At 40.2% G+C, this 22626-nt stretch overlaps 2 protein-coding genes across 2 annotated transcripts in view; one reads left to right on the forward strand and one right to left on the reverse strand.

Moving 5' to 3' along the window:
• Window positions 1-12069, forward strand: cnot2 (CCR4-NOT transcription complex, subunit 2). Its single transcript, XM_062548307.1, has 15 exons — window positions 1-95; window positions 2069-2194; window positions 2356-2428; window positions 2605-2752; window positions 2936-3118; window positions 3480-3559; window positions 4897-5022; window positions 5120-5244; window positions 6757-6877; window positions 7168-7324; window positions 8372-8433; window positions 8541-8590; window positions 9018-9118; window positions 9768-9912; window positions 10711-12069. The coding sequence occupies exons 1-15, from the start codon at window positions 6-8 to the stop codon at window positions 10795-10797; spliced, it is 1674 nt and encodes a 557-aa protein (XP_062404291.1). The 5' UTR covers window positions 1-5; the 3' UTR covers window positions 10798-12069.
• Window positions 12008-22626, reverse strand: part of washc4 (WASH complex subunit 4) — a 19502-nt gene continuing 8883 nt past the window's right edge. Inside the window, exons 24-33 of the mRNA XM_062548306.1 lie at window positions 22444-22548; window positions 21578-21712; window positions 21247-21355; window positions 19796-19862; window positions 19419-19505; window positions 19165-19312; window positions 18985-19081; window positions 18669-18865; window positions 13549-13645; window positions 12008-13358 (exon numbers count right to left, since the gene is read on the reverse strand). Coding sequence (XP_062404290.1) covers window positions 13294-13358; window positions 13549-13645; window positions 18669-18865; window positions 18985-19081; window positions 19165-19312; window positions 19419-19505; window positions 19796-19862; window positions 21247-21355; window positions 21578-21712; window positions 22444-22548 — 1107 coding nt within the window. The 3' untranslated portion in view covers window positions 12008-13293. The remainder of the gene's footprint in view (window positions 13359-13548; window positions 13646-18668; window positions 18866-18984; window positions 19082-19164; window positions 19313-19418; window positions 19506-19795; window positions 19863-21246; window positions 21356-21577; window positions 21713-22443; window positions 22549-22626) is intronic.

Here is a 22626-nt window from a genome sequence, read left to right on the forward strand (position 1 = left end):
TTGTGATGGGGTCAAAGGGTAAAGGGTGCTCACCCAGGATTCTCTATCGTAGAATCCACAGCCATCTTGGATCTGCGAGAAGGGAAATTGATGTGGTGAGTTCCATGTCTTTCTTTTATCCAAAACGTTCACGCTTTTAGGTGGAGGGACACAATTGCTACATGGTCATTCAGAGCCATTTGTAATCACACTGCGAGTGATGTATAATCGGAGAGAGTGAAGTGAATAAACATTTCTGAGTATTGGAAATAACTGTTTTGTCTGAGGTGCCTGGCTAGCTTGGTAGCTAGCTAGTTAGCTACTGTTAGCATGCTTACGAAGTCTTGCCTCGAAGCAGGCCTTGCATTTCGAAAAATCTGTTCTGTGTATTTAGTGAAAAGCGACGGTAGTGTGAACTATTTAGACGGACATTAACTCACTATGCTAACAGCTGATGGAGAAACTTAGTTGGAGTCACGCGGACTAGTTGCATTATCCGATAGCTAGCTTGCCATAGCTGCCTCGACACTTGTCCCATCCACAGCTTGGTGTTTAGCTAGTTAGCAACGCAACTACTGTTGATATAGGCTATCTGTTATGATGGGGTTGTGTTATTTTTTTTATTATGTGGATTCGAATATAACCAGTAGTAATGTTTTAGTTAGTGAGACAATCAACTTGACAAGTTAGTCACTGCAGCTCTGTCACTTATGCTGGATTGTAGTTGTGTCTGGATTCCTTTGGTAGGACAGTATTTTGATGGGTCTTGAAAACAGTGGCAGCTAACGTTAGCCCACTGTCACTGAACATGGCATTTCAGCTAACTTAGCTTTGAGAGTTAGCTTAATTCCACTGAAGTCTCGACATGGTTAGATAACTTTTCTTTATTGCAGAGTACCACCTTGATGATTGTAGTGTGGTGAATGCATTCGTAGATAGGTAATTTACTAGCTTGCACGGCATCTGTATTTGTTTGAGTAGTTGCATGTTCACCACTTTACCTACTGTATGTTACAAAGAGTTAGCATGTTGCATTTGCAGTCTCTTCGATTTGGTATCAATTCAGAGGGGCCCACGTTATTATTTGTCAAGAGTGATAACTCGGTGCTATTTGAAATTACCATCAAGAGTCTAAGTAAACTTGATCAAAGCCGGTATTAGTGCAGGGTGCCCTAACTTTATAAACACATCATTATTTATCATCAATGCCGGCTGGTTTATGCTGGCGTTTCAACTCATTTGTTGTTATGGCTGGTCAAATATGATAATTTATTATGTTCGCCATATTTCCATAACAAGCAGATGGATTAATGCTTTCTTCAGTATACTCATGGGTAAAGAGTGTAGATGATAGCGTTTATTTGGATGTTCGCCAATTAGCCTAATACTGCCTAGGCGGACTCCAGTTTACGATTTGTCATGACGGTCTCCTATCAAATGTATTTGCAGCACACTGCAAATTAAACATTATTAAATAAATAATTAAAGTAGTAAATGCACATGTAGTCAATGTTAACATAACGTTTGATGTAAACTACAAACTCTTTTTTGATTCTTTGTGATTTACATTATTATATGGACATGTTAGCCCTTTGCTTTTCAAATTAGACCTTGGTCTCATCACCATTAATCAGAGGTCATTGTTAATGATTGGTTCTATTTCAAATTAATGATTTTTCTTTTCTTTTTTTTTTACTGTAGTGGTTTGTATGGGTAATATCAGACATTGAGTTTCACTTTTTCTCTTTTCTAATGGACTACTTGGCCCTGTTGAGATTTTTCTCAAGCATGCAGTTTTTCTAATGTGTATTTGATTCCCTGCTATCATCTTCAGTCAAGTTTTGAATTATACCATCATACATCATCCACCATATTTTTCCATTCATTTATATTTCTAGTGTCACTAATTAATACATATATTTTATAATGGATGTATTAGGCCTAATTGTATAACTTTGACTATTGGAATATGAAGCTTAATCTGTTGTTTGGTCTTATGTTGCACTGTTTTTAATTTAATACTATCTTTTTTTCTTTTTTTAATGAAGATCACTTAATAACACAAACTGACACATTGTTTTATTACTAGGTGACAAACGGCATGTTTAGTGCTACAAGAAAGAAGTTTGGAGAGGGAGTCGATAGTGACTACCCTGATGACAGTGCTATGTACTATGGCCAACCATCCATGTTTCAGCATCGATCAGAAAAAGACGTAAGTACAGCTAGGCCTGTGTGTTGCTCTTATATATTTATGTGGCTTGCTTTATGTGTAAGCGTAGTGTTAGCGCCTGATATTCTATGGGATAGATTTTCCAGTAGGGAGAGAGTTTATTTTGCAGTGGTATAATGAACATCACTGTTGTGTCCTTTTAGATGCTTGCATCTCCTTCACCCTCATCTTCAGGGCAGTTGTCACAACTGGGTGCAAGTCTATACGGGCCCCAAAGTAAGTCAAACCTGGCATGTTATCAGTCTGAACCTCCTCAGTTCCTTAACAGGCTTTCAATTAATTCTCTGTGGATGTGTTTTGCAGTGCTTGATGCACATTGCCATCTCGTTTGCAGCGCATTAAATGTTCTCCGTTTTGTTGGTTAACTCACAGTAGTTTGTTGGCTGTTCCAGGTGCACTAGGGTTCTCTATAAGGGGCATGAGCAATAATACCCCACAACTAAATCGCAGCCTAACACAAAGCGTCCAACTACCGAGCCATATTACTCCAACAACAGGGGTCCCAACAGTGTCCCTCCATACTCCACCCTCACCTAACAGGTAAGTACCCTCATTTGATTATGCTGTTAAACGCCTTGCTGTAGGGTAGGGATTCTCTTTAAGGTGTTAAAAGGTTAAAAGACGAGATCCGTATATGAAAGTGTACACAACTATCAGAATTATTGTAGATATTGTTTATTCATAATCAGAATTTTCACCCCAAAATCCTGGTGTGGTCAACAGAGGGATCCTGCCCATGAACACCAGAAACATGATTAACCACTCGCAAGTTGGCCCTGGCCTGGGCATGAGTGGCAGGACCAACAGCATGGGTAGTTCAGGACTGGGCAGCCCCAACCGCAGCTCACCCAGCATCATCTGCATGCCCAAGCAGCAGCCAGCACGCCAGCCGTTCACCATCAACAGGTGAAGCGTGCGCACACACACACACACACACACACACACACACACACAATGCATGTTGGGAAAGCATGAATGACGCTCAAACCTCTACACTTGCACATTGCAAATTGCACTATGACTTTATAGGTTAAGTCTATTGGAGTTTGTTATTGGATTGGTCTTCTGTACGTTCTTTAAAGTGATACGTGGCTAGGCCATTAATCAAAATAATTCAATTAATGTAGCCTATTTATGCATGTTGAGCCCTGTTTTAAGAAACATTTCAGTCTGTAAATGTACTTAATGCGTGTCTCCAACTTGTTTTATTTAGAGAATGGTTTGCCTGTTGCTGTCATTAATAGCGCATCATTTGTGTTTTCCATAGTATGTCTGGGTTTGGAATGAACAGGAACCAGGCATTTGGGATGAACAGCTCTCTATCAAGTAATATCTTCAATGGAACAGGTTTGTGTCCAAGTAGCAGAAATCTCAGATCTGATTTGTGGTTCCATTACTGACATTTCTGAGTTCAAACGCATTTTGAAGACATACTTCAAGAGAAACCTATCCGTTTTGTGATGCAATAGTGTGCCAATCGTTTTTTCTCCGGGTCCGACTGCTCCCAGAGCCACTCTTAGAAAGTAAAAAGATATTTAGAGTTAGCCTGGCCATGCCCACCTGTCTCCTTTTAGGGAGGTGCTAGTCTGAAACACCAGTGTTCACTAATGTTTCTATCGGTTGGCAGATTACCTGCTCAGTCAGCAACGAGACGAGATGATGCTATATTTTCTAAATTGAAAGTGGCTGAGGTAAACGGTGGTAGCTACGCTTGCAAACATCAAAAATTGCAGTTAATAGAATGTGTACATTTATTAACAGCAAAGGTAGGCACACATACATTGTTTCCTGACTGCTATTGCTGTTAATTGTAAAGCTTAGGCTCCCTAATTGATATGACTAGTGCAGTGCCTGTTCAAACATGCCATTCCTGTAGAAAACTCATACCCCAATTACATGCCTGCAGTTATGCCTGAAAATAGAATGATAGAGAAAAACATAATTCCAGTTAAGTGTTCAATAATGAATACTGAATGTTATATTATAATAAGATAAATATGCAGTGAACAGAATTTAAGCATGGCTGCATGTGGCATTTTTTCACAGATCAAAATTACTTTTTTTCTTTTAATTAGGCTACTGATCATGTGATTTTTTTTGCGGCAGCACTCACATTCCAGGAGCAGCGCTGTGCCGCTGCTGAAGACATAGTAGGGAAACACTGCCTGGTGATTGGTTGGTTTGGCTGGGCCAATGATTTCAAAATGTAGCTATGTCTACACTAGTCATTATGCCTAGTGTTGGAAAGGTTTCCCTATCGTGAGACTCGACCAGACACTAGTTATTCTGTGAATGAGTTTGGTATACCAGGCTAATTCAGAGTAGCGATAAGAAAATTGCCATTCTACTTTTATTTTTTATTCTCACTTGCTCCCTCAACTTTACAAAATCCTATTTTTTGTGGAGGTCTGGATGTTACCATTGATAGTTCAAAGATCTGTTACTCCAATGTTGGACCAATGACTCGTTTTGTTTTCACCCTGACTATAATGGAGATGATTGATGGAAGGTTTACAGGATGTGAAAACCGGTTGGCTGTGCTAGTAAAGAGTTTTGGAAGAATAAGCTGTTGGGCCCGTGACCTCGGACTGAACAGCGATTACCAGTTACTAGTAACAAAGCTCAAAGGGACACATTTGGAATTGTGTAACAGGTTTTTTTTTATGTTTCTCATTCTGTTACAGATGGGAGTGAAAATGTGACGGGCCTAGATCTCTCAGACTTCCCAGCCTTGGCAGACAGAACTCGGAGGGAAGGAGGTGGTAATCCTACTCCATTGCACAACCCACTGGCTGGGAGAGCTCCCTATGGTACGCATTCATGGATGTGTAATGCATGGATGTGCCTTTTTTTTAGCGATTTCTGTGGTGATTGAGTCTGATTACCCATGGTCTCTTTTGGCTTTAGTTGGGATGGTCACTAAACCATCAAACGAACAGTCTCAGGATTTCTCCATCCACAACGAGGACTTCCCTGCACTTCCTGGGCCCAATTATAAGGATCCCACATTAACCAGTGATGACAGCAAATCAGTAAGTGATGCCTGTGTATAAAGCACCCTAAAGGCAAATGTATTGTCCAGCTGACAAATGATGTTTGAATGAAATTAAATCCTTTTTCTGTTCGAAAACGTATTCATTAACAGTCAATAAACCAGTAGATAATCAGGTGAACATTGTATTGACCGACCACCATGAGGTGATTTAGGATTAGTTAACACCTACTCATTTATGGCTCTTTCTTTTACTGATTATTTAACATTGTAGAACAAAACCAAAAAGACGCATAGACGCATTCGATAGACATTGGTGGCGCCCAATAAAGGGATCTGGGCATTTTTTTCATATGAGAAAATAAACATTTGGTTCCCAGACCACGTCTCATTTGAGAAGTGGTGGCGCTAGCCAGGCTAGCCCCCTTTAGCATCAATGAATTAATGACGGCTTGTAGTCTTTTGTGATAGTTGTGGATGACTACGTTTATTTTCTCTGATGGTAAAGATACCCCCTCTTGAATTATAATGGGTTTGTTGGACTTTCCAGCATTACAATGACCTGAAGCACAGTGTCCCATGCACAGCTTTTGGGCTGATGCATGTAAATTGTCTTCCAACATGTTGCATTCATCTTGGGATCAATTTTGACTTAATTTTGATTACATTTCCTATGCCACTGTAGCTCAGTCCCACTCAAAACATCAGCACTTATTCGTTTTATTGATTCCATAAAATAGCATAAAGTTACATTTAATTTTGGTCTCATTACTCAAACTTACTTTGTTCCAGAAGTTCTGAGGCTTGTGTATGTGGTGTTTGGCATATTGTAGATGTCCGTTGTAAGGTCTCTTATGCATTGGAGCTTGAATGTTTTGCCTAGTTTTTGTAAGTGGCTTTTGATTAGATGTGGCTGCTAAATGAATGAATGTAATTGTAAGTGTAAATGTAAATGTGACGTCACTGGCACAGTAATGGCTTTTTCCTGAGAACCCCACCATGCTGCACGTTTATGTGGAAGTCCCTCCTTATGGTGGAAAGTCACCCCGCTTCGTTGCAGTGACGCCTATATTTCAGCTGAAGTAGATTGTTCTTTGCCTCCCGACCAATTTTCTTGTCAGTTGAGGCTAAAATCTTTGTTTATTAATGTAGCGAAGGGCTCTCCCTAGCAGTCACCCCGTTGGCCTTAAACCCAGATGAACCAAACCTGCAGCTTGGCTGCAACGCCAAAGATCCAGGCTTGTTGATGTGGTAGTCAGAGCGCACACTCATACGCGTGTACTGACCGCGCTCAGTCACACTACCTTCTCCTTTAGGAGCCATGCCTATGTGCCTCATGCACACTGGCATTTCATGCACCCACCAGCCATACTTCTCTCATGCCAGGGTACCCTCACTAGTCTCCCATCTCTGGGGTCTCTCACACAAGGGAAGTTGTGTGGGATGTTGTAGGATATTTAGGACTGATAGTGTCCCTATGCCATGTTATGCAGAACATCTTGTTTGTGATTCATGACAGTGAGTCCAACATGCTCTTTTCTTTGTTCAACAGAATCTAAACTCATCAGGCAAGAACAGTTCTAGTGTGGATGGTCCCAAGTTCCCTGGTGACAAGGCATCATCAACACAGAACAACAACCAGCAAAAGAAAGGGATTCAGGTTTTACCTGATGGTGAGCCATTGTCTAGTAAACCATTAAAACGGGAGTACAGACTAGTAGGTAGTATTAAAAAGTTGTATCCTTGTGTAGCGTAACTGCTAGAGAAAGGGGTTAACATGTCAATGTGTCCGACATAATGATTAAATGTACAGTTTATTTTTACCACTATAAAAATGTCATGTAGCGTACGTGCAGTAGATGTAGCTGTTGTAGTGATGTGATAGAGAGTGAGTAATACAGGTAGCAGTAACCATAGATGGACAGCTAATAATTTTTTGTCTGTCCAATACTATGATGCTTAGGCAAGGTGACCAACATTCCCTCTGGGATGGTAACAGACCAGTTTGGCATGATTGGACTGTTGACCTTCATCCGGGCAGCCGAGACAGACCCTGGGATGGTTCATTTGGCACTAGGAAGTGACCTCACAACACTAGGACTCAACCTCAATTCTCCTGAGTAAGATGTCTTTGTGATATATATGCACTACCTCCTCATAACTCTCACTCGTCTTTAAAAATGGTGCTTCTGCTGCTTTGACTAAGTTGCCTATTGTGCTTGACCAATCAACATGTAAGTACAGTAAGTCATGGTTCCTATGTACATAGAAAAGACCCTGAATTAGGAGCTAAAATTGTTACAGCAACTGGAGTCAGAGGAACAACAATTGCCTCCAGTTCCATGTGGTGCGAAAATGTGCAGAAAATGAGTTGTTTGTCAAAAGGGTTGGGAACTGCATAAAATCCCTCTGATGCAAAAACTCTCGTCCAGACAAAGAGGTGAAACCGACAGAAAGCGCTGTAGTGCATATGCCAGGCCAGTGGATGGGGCTATGGCGGGGCAAAGGCGTCGCACTAATTCACAAAGATACAATAACATTCCAAAAACATGAGATTAGCTGGACATTCTCTAGATACCCATTCCTATGGAAAATTCAGTTTTCAATTCAACTGTAAAACTGATTCAGTTCAATTTCAGGGTTTGTGACTGCTATATATGTGGAAATGCTTTTTACGTGTTGCATTATGTCTAGTATAGAGCATGTTAAATTGGGGAACTGGGGATATTAACTTGCATTGTAGTCACAGGTTGTACTAGTAGACTAACATTAAGACAGCCTAACAGGTGTGCTTCTGAGCTAGCTAGAAAAGGCTGATACTGCTCACCTATTTGGCGCATGTTATTGTTAATTCGTTTTCACTGGTCATCATAGTGATACTCTATTTCCAGGTTTTGCTGCAAATTCAGTAGCGCCTGTGGCCCAAACTCAGCTTGTGATTCCCCAATGTTTTTGTACTGTTGAGCGGAGAGTCAGGACAAGTGCGGTGGCTGGGTCAGAGGTTAGGGGTGGGACTATGACGTCATTGAAAATGTTGCTTTGCCATCCACACTGCAGAAGTTAACCAGCGTTTTTTCAAAGGTCATAGGTTGCACAACGTATTTTTATGCAATGAAATATTTCTGTGTGTATTTTGCAAGCACAGTAACCAGAGTGTCCTTTGACAGAAATCTGTACCCCAAGTTTGCCTCTCCGTGGGCCTCGGCACCGTGTCGACCACAGGACATTGGTAAGAGCCCATCCTCTACTCGGAGCCATGAGAGGCTTCACATTTATCAATTTATTCACTAGAGATTATTTTGTTCTGTCAAACCTGTTCAACTTTTTATTTTTTAGACTTTCATGTCCCGTCAGAGTACTTGACCAACATTCACATAAGGGATAAGGTATGTGTCAATAGTATTTGCATATTATTTGGTAAACCTATTTGTTTTTAAAGGGGCTATGTCTAGAATTTGAGTCTTGAAGATGCCATTGCTTGTGCGGCAACAGTCTTCTATTGACTTGTCTTCAGGTTCAAAGTGGTGTTGCAAAATGACTGTAGTCCAGAGCTAGCTGGTTAGCGTGCTTACTTTAATGGATCTGGGCAGCAAAGAGCTAATTACTTCACATTCTGTTGCTATTTCTAGGTAATTTCTGAACGTTTTAAACCAAAACACAGAGTAGAATCAATGAAGAACGCTTCCTCATGATTATGTGGTTATGCATGTCATCAATATATCTATTTTCAGTTGAAAGTAAATATCAAGTATGTTCAGACGGATAACTGGCAGCAGGGAATATTTCTAATTCACTCTGTTTCTACTCCAATAGCTGGCTGCCATAAAACTGGCTCGTTATGGCGAAGATCTTCTTTTCTACCTGTATTACATGAATGGAGGAGATCTCTTGCAACTCCTAGCAGCAGTAGAGCTGTAAGTGTAGTTTTGTTCAAAATCTTAACAAGTTGCAGTGAATGCAATGATATATAAAAAGTTAGGTATGCACCAATCCGATATCAGTAAATCGGTTACCGGATCAAATAGCTGGATTGGGATCAGTGACCCTGGAGGTCTAATTCACTAGCTCACTATGTACCAACTGAAATTGGCACCGGGGTTCACCGCGTTGGGTATGCTTTAACAAAATATGTCAAGATCAACTACATAAGCATGGACACCTCGGTCCTTATTTACTAGACAAGCATACAACATACAACAGGCATTTGGTTGTTTCCACACAAAGCTTGGCATTTATTGATTGGAGGCTGTGATGAAGTCTCACATCAAGTCTAACTTTGTGTGACCACGTTTTTAATTTGCCATGGGCTTGCGTTACAGCATATTAGATCTGACACAGTATTGTAGATTAGGAGAATAGTTAGATAAAGGCCAGCCTCAGAGACGAGATTAGCAATTCTATTCAAAGTGTAGAATTTCAAAGTAGCCTCCATTAGTGCTCATCATCAATCAATATGTGATCACTTATGTATATCAGACTTTGTTGCCAGACAGCTCATTTCTGCTTAAAAACAGTATTGCTCACAGGTAATTGTCGGTATTGCTTGGGTTTCTGTGCTAAAAGTTTCAACAGGGACTGGAGGTACCATAAGGAGGAGCGGGTTTGGATCACAAGGGCCCCCGGTATGGAGCCCACCCTGAAGACCAACACTTATGAGAGGGGGACGTATTACTTCTTTGACTGTCTTAACTGGAGGAAGGTAGCTAAGGTAAAGACAATGACTTTGCTATTCTTAACCAACCACTCTTTTCCCCAGGCAGTGCATATAGAAAGGTTGCCTAGAAAATGCTGATCTCTGAACTGGAGAGTACAAATGTGCCATGTCTTCTAATCTTTGTTAGTAAAGATGCCTTTATAGTATATGGTCTAACATATCATTGCAATGACAACAATAAATTATCACAATTGTTGGAAGTCAAGCTAAATAAGTCACCATGTTAATTAGTGACTCATTAAACACTGAAAGATCAAAATAGTTTGGTGTATGACCATTATTTACAATTTCTCCCTTGTATTCGAAATGCAGCATATTCACATTAATGTAATGAGTTGTTTGGATTACTCCTTTACTTCTTTGTAGAGCCTGTGTTGTGCTGGTTAGTAGAAATATTAGAAATATTCCATTTTATATAGGTTTGTGCTCAAAATCCACTTACCGCAACTGCATCATTTTAGGCCTTTGACATTCTAGTTGTAGTCAGCCAAAATGTCACACAGTGCTGTCTGAAGCACAGGCCACAGGTTGGCAGACTGCTAAGTGGTTCTTGTGAATGCTTGTTTCAGACTAAATGTCTGACTGTTTGTACACTAAACACTTCATCTTCAGATGCACAGACGTAACTGTGAAACACGTTTATTTGAATTCTAATCACTTAACCATGTTCATGTAAGATTGGATAACACAATGTGTACGATCCGAGAAAACTGTCAGGATGGTTTTGTGGCTTGAAATTCAGTGTGAATTTGAGTAATGATCATGTTTACAGTATAAATGTCTGTCTCCCAGGAATTTCACCTGGAGTATGACAAGCTAGAGGAACGGCCACATGTTCCAACAACCTTTAACTACAACCCAGCACAGCAGGCCTTCTGAAGCTCCCCTGCTGCTGAGATGGCGAGTGTAAGCTGGGGCTGTCTGCTCAAAGACCACTGCTGCTCAGTGCTTCTGGTTGTTAAGTCCACACCAAACCTGGTAAAGGACTGGGAAGGGCATGGCTGGACTGGATTACCACCAAAGGGGAGAAAGGCCCTGCCTCACCACCTCCATGCTACTCTCCAGCATTACATTCATTCAGTTTTTAACCCCCCCCCCTCCCCCATGTTGACTTCTCATTTCATTTCAGCAGGGTCTGTGTTTTGTTTACGCCTCAAGCCAGATGACCATCTGACTCAAGGCACGAGAGATGACCGTATAGCACATGCCTAAGTGACGGAACAAAAGCGGTATGCTTTAGTTTTTCAAAGCGTACAGAACTGAAATCAGCAGCACGGAGAAGTACAGCAATTACAACATTGTCAAAACCGCTGGTTAGAAGACATGCAATGTTCATTGTTGCACTACTTGATAATAAAGGAACGCGAAAGTTGTCCTTTTTTTACGTGGGAAAATGTTCAGTTCTCTCTTTCATCTTTACTTCGTCCTGACCTATTAGTGTGACACATTCCCACAACTCAGCAGTATAATCCCAGAAGCACTCTGAGGAAGAACTTGATCAGAATGGGTGCTCTGCCCACCTCAAGTCATTACAAACCAGAGACTGTTTAAGTGACCGGTTCACACAACCTGTGGACAATCCTTCATGGAAAGGTTGTGAAATCACCAAGCGTCATCATTGCAGACTGAATGATAACACTTTCCAGTCTTTGTTACAATTTTGTAATAAATGTGTACATTTTTTAATTTTTGGACATCACATAAATAAAGATATGTATGTATGAATGTGTATATATAATATATAAGTATATATATATATAGTGATATCTATATATATTCAATGTCTATTTTGGAAAGAAAAAAGCCCTGCTGCCTCGTTTTTATGAGGGTAGCAAGGTTGGCATTATGTTGTTAAAAAAAGGATATTGGTGGAAGTGATGGACAAGTGTTTGCATCAGTCACCCTGTGCACTTATGACCAAGACAATTACGCAAGACTGAAAGGAAGGCCTGATTTAAGCTCTCCAAGGACATCTAAATCCAAAGTGATCAGGTCGGAGATGTTTCATGACCAGCTTTTAAATTGGCAGCCTTTCATAGGTAAAGCAGAATTGCTAGTACTACTTAAAAAAAGAAAAAAAAAAACAATCTTGTATTTTCTGGCCACGTTCCAAGTTCTTTTATTTGTAATAAAGCTACAAGTTTTCCTCAATGATTGTGTGAGTTCTTTTTTTTTAAAGCTCATATTGCAAGGTTACAGTATAAGGTTTTCTTCCATGATCATGACATCATATGAACATGATCCTGATGTCATGTCTGTGTTCTCATTCATGCATATGAAACATGTTGTTTACCAAGATGGTAAAAGAGGATTCACAAATAAGCAAAATAATCCCATTCTTTTTCATTGATTCTTTACTCATGTTATTGACAAATAGGCATATAAATATTCTCAAACATTACAAAAGGCAAGAAAGAAATACTTTGGAATGTTATGGAACAAACTACCCAAAACAGTTTGAGCCAGCAGGGTACTTGATAGCTATGTTATGCAAATGTCATTAACTATTCATTCATACGGTCTTGATTTTTTTTTCTGATCCACTAGTATGGCTGTGAATAAAATAATTGATTTCATCTTCCAAGACCAAGTGATGATGAAGAATATAGGTACATAAGGCATCCATAGAGAGAGAAGACATTTTACACAGACAGAGCCACTCTCAATCTAGGACAGACATGGAGCCCATAGCTCATTGTAGTTCCTTAATTATCTGACTGTGATGTGTGAAACAATACTGAACAAAAGAAAAAGAGGATGTAAAAGTAACCTGATTTTTTGCTGCAATAGCACACTTGAAGTGTATCCTGTTGGAGCTAGGAAAACAGCAGACACATATTAATTTGCATGAGAAAGAACTGATTACTCAAGTCTAAAACATTTTGTAGTGGAAAAGGTTTTAAATCTTGATATCTGAAGTAGAAAGTGTCATTTGACTGTTATGTCAATGCAGGAGTTCCCCAGACATGTACCGTATCTGTTTGTACATGGGGCTATCAAAAGGGGAAAAAACAAAGCGTCAGTGGTACCAACTAATCATATTTTTAGTGGAATTTACTAAATTACAACAAATGAGCAGAAGCACTGCATAAAGACAGCATCATCAAGAAAGAATGTACATTAATATCTATAGTCAAAATAGTCTATTAGTCAAAATCTTCATCTCTCTGATCCAACTGAGAGCTCAGGAACGCTTGCAGAGCTAAATTAGTTTTTCTACCCATATCAACTCAGATTTTCCTGCTACGTTTAGTCTTCCTCAGAAACGTATCACTGCTAAGACAGTTTTGACACAAACCACCGGTGTGTATTGGTCTTCACATTCGTAGGTCGAGTCCATTCACAGTTCTTAGGCAGTCTTGGGCAGAGTTACAATCATTTTGTGCTTGACTCAGAAGATGTACCCTCAGTAGATGTAGCGCTGCTTTTAGAGACTTCTTCTACAAGGAAACAATCAAATTGTTCAGTTATTTACTCACTATTTCACTGCAAATGCTCTTTCTGACTGTTCTTTACACATACAGTCTCAAAAATCTTGGAAAGAAAATCTTAGATCGGTATGGATACCAGTAAAATTAATTTACCTGAAATAAGATTAAATCATGCCTTGTTGTAGAACACTTCACTCACCTCGGTCCTTCTTTTCTTGTGTCTCTTCAGCTGCAGTCTTGTCAGCCCTGAAGAAAATCCGTGCACTACTCAAGGAGAAATATAGTAGCTCAAACTCCTATAGGGAAAGAGAAGGGTTTGTAGTCCAGTCCATCAATAGTTTTTTTTTTTTTAAGTTTCATTGGGCCCAATTTTTAATAATCTGTCATCACTAGTACAAACATAGTGACAAAGAAATTAATATATTTATCATTATGAACTTCATTTGTGTGCGTCAAAGTTATAATCCACACTTTCATATGTGTATTCAAAGTTGCTATTCACAGTTTCACATGGGAACCTCACAGGAACGCTATGCACCTGCAGATAAGAAACTGGACATGAGCGAGAGGAGGATTTTAGGGAGGTTTCGACCAAGGTCATGCTGACTTGTTTTGCTCTCTGCTTTTCTTTAATAAAAGAGCCTCTTTGCGTCCAAGAGCTCAGAGACTGTTTCGGAGAGGTAAAGCACCTCCTCTCTATGTCTCTCCTCTTGGCGCCAGAGTATACTGAAAATTATACTACTTGTCTGTGGTTCTTGTGTCATAATATTGGGAAGATTTTCCTAACATTCTTTGGTCCTTCGAAGCCGGTTGTCAATATATCCTTTCTGGAACTGATCGTCGGAAGTTGAAGACTGCAGCAGCCCGCGGACTACAACCGTGGAAAAGCCCCGTACGGTGAATTCCGTGCAGGCCAGCCGACGGCGACCAGCTCCTAGACTGGATTGACGACTTCCGAACTACAGAGCAGAACCATAACAGTGTGAGTATAATTTCATAGGCCTAGGGAAAAGTCGCATTAAGTTGCCGTTCCCAAGGGAAAAGTCGCATTAAGTTGCCGTTCTCTTAATACAGCTGTATAAAAGATAAACTTTCCAGGGGGGTTCGAGTCCCGCTTGAGGTTTATCTAAAAAGGGGGGTCGAGTCCCACCTTAAAAATAGGGGGTTCGAGTCCCACCTTAAAAATAGGGGGTTCGAGTCCCACCTTAAAAATAGGGGGTTCGAGTCCCACCTTAAAAATAGGGGGTTAGAGTCCCACCTTAAAAATAGGGGGTTCGAGTCCCACCTTAAAAATAGGGGGTTAGAGTCCCACCTTAAAAATAGGGGGTTCGAGTCCCGCCTGAACTATCAAATAGGGGTTCGAGTCCACTATATTGATAATAGAGGGAAAGAAAGAGTCCTGAACTATCAAAAAGGGGGCCTGAAGTCCCACCTGAGCTGGGGGGCCTGAAGTCCCACCTAAGCTATCAAAGAAGGAGTGTGACTGAGAAGTGTGTGTGAAGGGATTGTCTGTGAGTTAAAACGAACAACAGAGCCTGTGAGAGATAAAACACCCAGGGGAAGCCGGACTAAGGTCTAGAAGCTCGCTTCCCAGGCTTGTTGTTTGCCCTAAGAGGACGACACAGAACAATCTCTTATTTGTGCAAAATGGAGAATACTCAAGATAAAGGACAACTTTTGAAAGGCGATGCCAAATTCATAGCTAGAGTCCATCCAGGAACTGAAGATTGGCTATTACGATGGAAAAATAAATTCAAATTTGCAAACTAAAACCAAAATTATCATCATGCCATGCAGAAGTGCACCTGTATGACGATGATGATGATTACGGTAAAACTCCAAATTGGCCCCCACCGCCGCCTCCGGTGGAGGCATTTCCAATGGTAGAACTGCCCAATCCAACATTTAAGCCAGACGTGGCTGAGGGTCAAAATAATCCACGGTTAATGTATGTCTATAGGACATGGACACAGGACGACGTTAAAAAAAGCAGTGGAAGGAATTCCATCTCATAAAGCCCAAATTGAAGAATTTTGCGACGAAATGAAAAACATAATAGCGGTGTACCACCTGAATGGTTTCGAGGTCGAAAGGATGTTCCGTTTTAAAATGGGCTCTGATTGGAGCCGTGTTAAAGACAGCTTTGTAGCCCATCAGGCTGGTACAGCGTATGCGCCTGGTTCTCTGGATTTAAATCAACAAGTCCAAAGCCTAGAGAATAAATGTAAAGACGTGTTTAAAAAACATTGCAATTACACCAAAATACACGCCACCACACAGAAAGATGATGAAGATGTCTGGGAGTTTAGAGACAGATTTGAAAAAGTTTTTAAAGCCTATAACGGCCTGAAGTCAGGGAGTGCAGAAGATAAGATAATTTATGGACAGCAATTAAAACAAGCATTACTCCAAAGTTTTAGACCAGAGATAAAAGACTGGATAGAGAAACATTTTGTTACTTTCAGAACTACAGAACTGCCAGATTTTATGGAACATGCTAAACATGCAGAGAAAACAGTGAAAAAGAAAAAGAAAGTAGGAGAAAAGAAAGACTCAGAGAAGGTAGGGGAAGCATTTGTGATGGCATTACAAGGCAGAAATGGGTCAGAACAGAGAAATTATGAAAATGAAGGTGATGATAGCAACAACTGTTTCAGGTGTGGGGGTCGCGGGCATTGGTCTCGTGACTGCGCCACCAAAGATGAGAAAGAACAAAGATACGATAGTGACTAAGTGACTAAGTAAGTGGAGAAGGAGAAGTAAGTGGAGAAGGAGAAGAGCTAGAAATGTTTGAAGAATTTCTAGACTAGAGCTGATGTGTGTTTAAATGACTAAGAAAGTGAAGAAAGAAAGCCTACATATTAAACTAAATATTTTAATTAAATATTTAAATTCTGCTTCTTCTAAGTTGTGTTTTTTCACCCATTCACTGTGAAAATCCCACATGCCGTCTCCCTACTGCTGTTACAAACTAACATGACATTCTTATCTCGTATGACAGTATTGTTATCACAACCACACATTAAATATGGTGTAAACAAAGCAGCTTATGCAGTGACTAACTGCTAAATTAGAAGTTAAACTTTTGTCTGCCACATGCTCTGCACAGGTAGCCGAATTGACTGGGCTGACCAGAGCATGTGAGCTTTTTGCCAAAAAGAAAGTGACAATATACACAGACAGCCAATATGCCTTTGCTGTGTCTTACATTGCTGAAATCAATGTATAAATGGGTAGCAATTTTGAGTCATGGGCAGAGCCATGTCTCAACAGGAGGGATGTGTGAACTAGTAGACAAACACTATAACGTATAGATTTACAAACTACTCACAAAATGTTTGTTATCAGTGCATCATATGTACTGTATTGATGTAGGAGTAGTGGAGCAACTAATTAAAACACTGTGTTCAAAGGAATATGTAGACACGGATACTGCTCCCTCTCTCTCTGTTTTTCCACAGGATCCCAGAGTGAAACCAGAAGATTGGGTGGTCATCAAAGTCATAAAGAAAAAGTGCTGGTCTGACTCGCGTTGGGAAGGACCCCACCGAATCATCCTATCTACACCCACTGCAGTGAAGGAAGAGGGCCGGACCGCTGGACGCATCTCTCTCACTGTAAGGTTCCAGTCAACCGCTGAGGAGGGGAAGCCCGACTCCAAAGGGGATTAGAGGTTTAGAATCTAGTCGTCTCAACGTCGGTGAAGATTTTGGATCCTCCTAAGCTTAGTGACGATGCCTTGAGATAACAGACTTTTAGTGTGGAGGATGGTCCTTGGAGCGGCCATCACTCTCACCTTGCTGACACTTTTGTTAAGGACTGAACAAAGACTTTTTTTCTTGAAAGACAAAGGAAGCCGGAAAAAAGAGATTGATTTTGTCAGAGGATGTGCATACCTACATCACACATGTGTATCACTTAATTTCATGGTATTGTTACGCTCAAATGCTGGCTGATTTGAATAATGTGTCTGATTGCCATGTGTGTTCTCTGATGCCAATATCTGTTTATCATTCCCGTTTAACAGCCGTACAATTCCTCATGGACAGAGCTTGTGTATAGGTGAAGGGAAGTCTGGCAAAGATGACTTATAATTCATCCCACATGACAATACATAAAAATGGTATTAACATGATCTGTGAACCTTGTGCAGGGACACACCCTTTGAAGTACATAAAGTGTAGTGTAACATTGACCCCTTACTGTATGCCACTGTTAAACCTAGAACAAGATTCCCACTGTGTTTTTTTTTTCAGAGATGGTTCTGTGCCGGTGGGGAGTTTGCCTCTCTACAGGTGTTATCAGTGAAGTTTAGAATGTAGCCCTACATTTTGTAGAATTAAGCTTTGATTATTTGAGGACTAGCCCTCATTGCATATAGCCCATCAAAATGTTGATGTGAATTTGCTTGCTTGATTGTTGTGATAATATGGGGCTGGGAAAAACATATGTGTAGTAGAAGGTGAGTTTTTCTCCTTTTGCTTGTGTAAACAAGTGCCGCTGCTATAGCAGGGTAATGGAAGAATTTTTCCTTCAACGGTTTTCTCCTCAAATTAAGATCAATCATGACTGAGGTTTTCCGGTAAGGTTTTCGCTTCCATCAAAAGGTTTGAAACTTGCTATTCGAGTTGGTAATAATTACTACACGCTTTGATTTGATTTATGGTTGAATCTACAGTATGTAGCAATGGAACAAATGATTGTGAAGTTTATTAATGATAAACAGGAGGGAAATGACAAAGAAATTAATATATTTATCATTATGAACTTCATTTGTGTGCGTCAAAGTTATAATCCACACTTTCATATGTGTATTCAAAGTTGCTATTCACAGTTTCACATGGGAACCTCACAGGAACGCTATGCACCTGCAGATAAGAAACTGGACATGAGCGAGAGGAGGATTTTAGGGAGGTTTCGACCAAGGTCATGCTGACTTGTTTTGCTCTCTGCTTTTCTTTAATAAAAGAGCCTCTTTGCGTCCAAGAGCTCAGAGACTGTTTTGGAGAGGTAAAGCACCTCCTCTCTATGTCTCTCCTCTTGGCGCCAGAGTATACTGAAAATTATACTACTTGTCTGTGGTTCTTGTGTCATAATATTGGGAAGATTTTCCTGACAATAGCATCAAGCCAGAAGCCACAAAAAATATTTTTCTCAATTTCAGATATAACTTCTGCATTGTCTGCGAACCCAATAGGAATGGACTTGTTTTCAGGGCCACCTCCTGATCCTGTACTCCCTGGGTATTTAATCCATACCCTTGAATGTTGCACTACCAGTTGTGCCACAGCATTATTCCCATTTATGTAAAATTCCTACCTGCAGGTAGATATCCAGCCTCTTCTGGGTGAGATTCATAGTCTGCATGAGCTTCTCATCCTGGCTGGTGGCCTGGACATTTTGCTCCTTGACCACAGCATTCATCTCCTTCACATACTTATCCCGCACCGCCTGGAACCAGTGGAGGGAGTCAAACTCCTGGTACTGGTCCAAGAGTTTCAAGATGTAGGCCACTCCTATGTTGTCCACAAACATACATGGCATATCAACCACTGAACCACTGAAATTCATGCTGAAGAGAGAAAGATGACGATTCAGGTCACACACACAACCTGGACACAAAAAGTTGACTTACCCATGGCAAAGCCATCATCTGTGAAGGCTGCCCCACCCTTGTTCTTCTTGTTCAACTTCTCTTTGCAACCAATTGAGTGCTCAACAAAATTTACAGTCTGAAAAATAGAGTATGGTCGATTCAAACAAAGTCTGATTTCTTGTCTATGTCAATCAACAAGATAAGAAGTGCAAGACTAACCAGAGGTGGGACAATCATGTAGAAGTTCCTGAGGTGCATGTTCTTCACACTGCGAAACTCTGGAGAAAACACCCCTACCAGCATCTTGAAGTATTCAGTGCCCTCTGCAGAGTTACTGGTTAAATCGCCGAGGACGGAGTCTAGAAGACTGAAAGTCACAGGATGCTTTAAATGCCTTTTCAATTACTTACCACTTCAGAAACATTTAGATGGACACACTGATGTCTATGGGCAACTATTCAATGATTAATTACCTGGCAGCTTTTTGAGTCTCCTCTGACAGGCCTTCCTCTTTCACCAGTTCCTCAAAGTTTACTATATCCTCAAGGTCTGGAACAAATCTTTTAAAAAGTCCAAAAATGGCAAATCTTAGCATAGTCAACATAATGTATGTGTACATTTAAATGTTGTAAGTGAATGGGGAAACACCTTATTGAAGACAGTAAGAAACTATTAGAAGATATTAAAAACCCAATTTATCAACAAGGCCTTCCCTTTACTTACAATTTACCTGATAGGACACCTTATACGAAGTATACTTTAGACCAAAGTAAAGACATTTTCAGAGAACACACAGAATTTTTTTTTTTTAAAGAAAATCAAATCAGATCGACTGTCAGTTTATTGTTACCTGATAGCACTGCTGCAGCAATGTAGGCCCCCTGAGCGAATCATCCGTACATAGCCCATGGCATTGCCTGTAGGAAACAGCCATTTAAAGGTGCTGTAAGCGATGTTACACATTCTTTTTTCAGCAACCATCATTTCACCATCCACTAGCCTGTGCCCTGAATGGTCTCTGTGGACAGTCCAGGCTCCGAAAGTGACAACAAAAACAAGGTCCAGCCTTAAAAATATACCATAAAAACAAACTGTCCCAGCCAATCACAACAAGATAAGCGTTTAGGACAGTTTCAGTTCTATGGGAGGAAGGGGGATAGCCTGGATGCCAGACCGAAGTTTAGCCCCGCCTACATCCTTTTTCTGCAGGGAACTTCGGTCTGGCACCTCTCCATTCGGCTGCTACTATTCCCGATACAGATCTGTTCGGACCAATCACATTGTCAGGGCGGGCTTTACGTGATGATTGACAGATGAACAGCAGTGACGTTCACGGCTGCATGCGTCCTTGTTCGACGAGTTGGGTGTGAGACCGAGTTGGCTTAGGTTGATTCATAGATATATATATATCTATGAGATGATTTTGATTGCAACAGAAACGCTATGGCTATGAATGCATCATTTGTTCATGCAGTTTGGCCTTTCGTTTAGCTTAGCTATTGAAACGGAGGTTTTATCACGGATTCACACAACTATTTCTGAACACTTAGACCAACGTGGATATGTGGGAAAACTTCAGTTTCACTTTCACCAAGTTAAAACAGCATGTTTGCGTGATGTTGTTCCCATTTGTTTAAAAATGTCTGTTTGCTCGTTGGGTTAACGACACACTTCCCCAACTGTTCATTGCATACAGTTTGAAGGAATTATTTTTAAAAACGAAGGAGGATGTTTTCCATATAGCCTACCCTGCTACATATTTCGTTGTCTTAGATTTCGCTATCAGGTGTTGTACAAGATAGATACTGACAGTGCAATAACTTGTTCTGTTTGGTTTGGTCCATCCAATGAGTGCAGAGCTATCCCCCCGCCCTGTATCAGTTGAATCACGCCCCATAATCGCGGCTGAATGGAGCAGTTTCAGACTCATATTCTGACAAGAATTGAGTATGACGTCGTCAGGCTAGAAGTGGGAGGGAGTAGTGAGCTAGCTCGCTGTTTTGTTTGAACGTCAACAGAAGTGGTGTCACCCAACATTGCTTAGAGCGCCTTAAAAGAGACACTGTAGGATTTTGTCAAACATATTTGCCCACATTATGCTATAATAACCTGGACAACTACATGGAACATACAGTCTCTTATCATATCCATATACCAGCAAAACATTTTTGAAGTATAAAACTACAAGGAGCGTTTAAAAATATGTAGTCTCAATATAGGAAGGGAGTGATGCTGAGCCATTACAATATATTATAATCTGATTATGTGCATCAACTTAATGGTGTTCTGCAGTTCACTCACCTATCTGGCTAATCAACTGCCTGAACTGGTCCAAGTAGCTCTGACCATCTGGTGTGATGCCCAGCTTTCTGATGCCTCGGTTGAATTTCTCTGCTCTCTCAAAGGGATACTGTGTAACACCAAAAATAAAAAGAAACAGATTAGATTAGATTAAATTAGATGCAACATTATTGTCATTGTGTCAAGAATGCAAGTACAAAGACACCAGAATGCAGAAACAGAAAGATAAACAGAGAATCAGTCATGTGACCACAAAAGAACTATATCAACAGACCATAATATGCACATACAAGAAAAAAACAAGCAAAATATACTGGAAACAGGAACTTGCCTTCTGATCTGACTCATCTTTGGTCTCCCTGAAGAACCGAATGTCCTTGATGAGTCTGGACTTGATATGCTCATCATACATGAATTGACTGAAAATGTAGAACTTCTTCCGAAGAAACTGGTATGTGAAGTTAACCTAGAGATCAAAAGCTTGCTTTTAGCAGGGTAAAGCTAGAACTTACACAGGTATACAGTACCCTCCAGAATTATTGGTGCCCCTGGTAAAAGTTGACTAAAAATAGGTATAAAAAATAATCTTTTGGTGATTTATTGTACTCCCACAATGAAAACAATGAGGAAAAATATACCCTGCAAGGAAAGCAAAAACACATTGCTCACAATTATTGGCACCCCTAAACATATCATGTATAAAATTTAACAGTTCCTTTTCCTATGTAAATGCACAATAATGCACAAGTGTGGACCTAGCAATCTGGACAATCTGGGGAGGTTTTGTAAAGATGAATTGTCTTAATCCCTTACTTTGTATTCTCTATGTATGGGGTGTCAGAGAAGAATATTACAAGCTGATTAAGAAGGTATTACAAGTAGGGGTAACAATAATTGTGGGTGACGTGTTTTTTCATTTTTCTCAAAATAATTTGCTTCCTTTCAATGTGGGATTTTTCCTCATTTTGTTTCATTGAACAATTACAATAAATCACCAGCAGATTATTTTTTATACCTGTTTTCAGTCAACTTTACCAAGGGTGCCAATAATTCTGGAGGGTACTGTAAAACACATGTCTAAAATTAGCTGAATTTGAACTGGTCTAAAATTTGCTGAATTTGAACTAATAAATGATGACACAGGGCTATCTGAACTATGTACTCTTATCATTATGGTTATTTATTAAAACAAGTTACTGTGGTGTTCATGATTCCAGTTCCATGGGTACGGATAGAGTTAGCAATGTGTCGGATGTTGATTGTGTTCAGATGCTTATTGTTGCTTGTCTTCTCAATGAAGATCTGTATGAAAATAAAACAAAACATTGTAAGCTGGTATGTGTAACCGTTTAGAGTTACGTCATATATCCTTCACATCAC

Source organism: Sardina pilchardus, chromosome 10 (assembly GCF_963854185.1).
Source record: "Sardina pilchardus chromosome 10, fSarPil1.1, whole genome shotgun sequence".
Classification (NCBI taxonomy): domain Eukaryota; kingdom Metazoa; phylum Chordata; class Actinopteri; order Clupeiformes; family Clupeidae; genus Sardina; species Sardina pilchardus.

Excerpts from the sequence above, each read along its gene's own strand:
- cnot2 (XM_062548307.1), top strand. The coding sequence starts at position 6 with ATGGGGTCAAAGGGTAAAGGGTGCTCACCCAGGATTCTCTATCGTAGA. Across the intron at positions 7,325-8,371 it reads CTCAACCTCAATTCTCCTGA|AAATCTGTACCCCAAGTTTG; the intron begins GTAAGATGTCTT and ends GTCCTTTGACAG. Across the intron at positions 9,913-10,710 it reads ACTGGAGGAAGGTAGCTAAG|GAATTTCACCTGGAGTATGA; the intron begins GTAAAGACAATG and ends TCTGTCTCCCAG.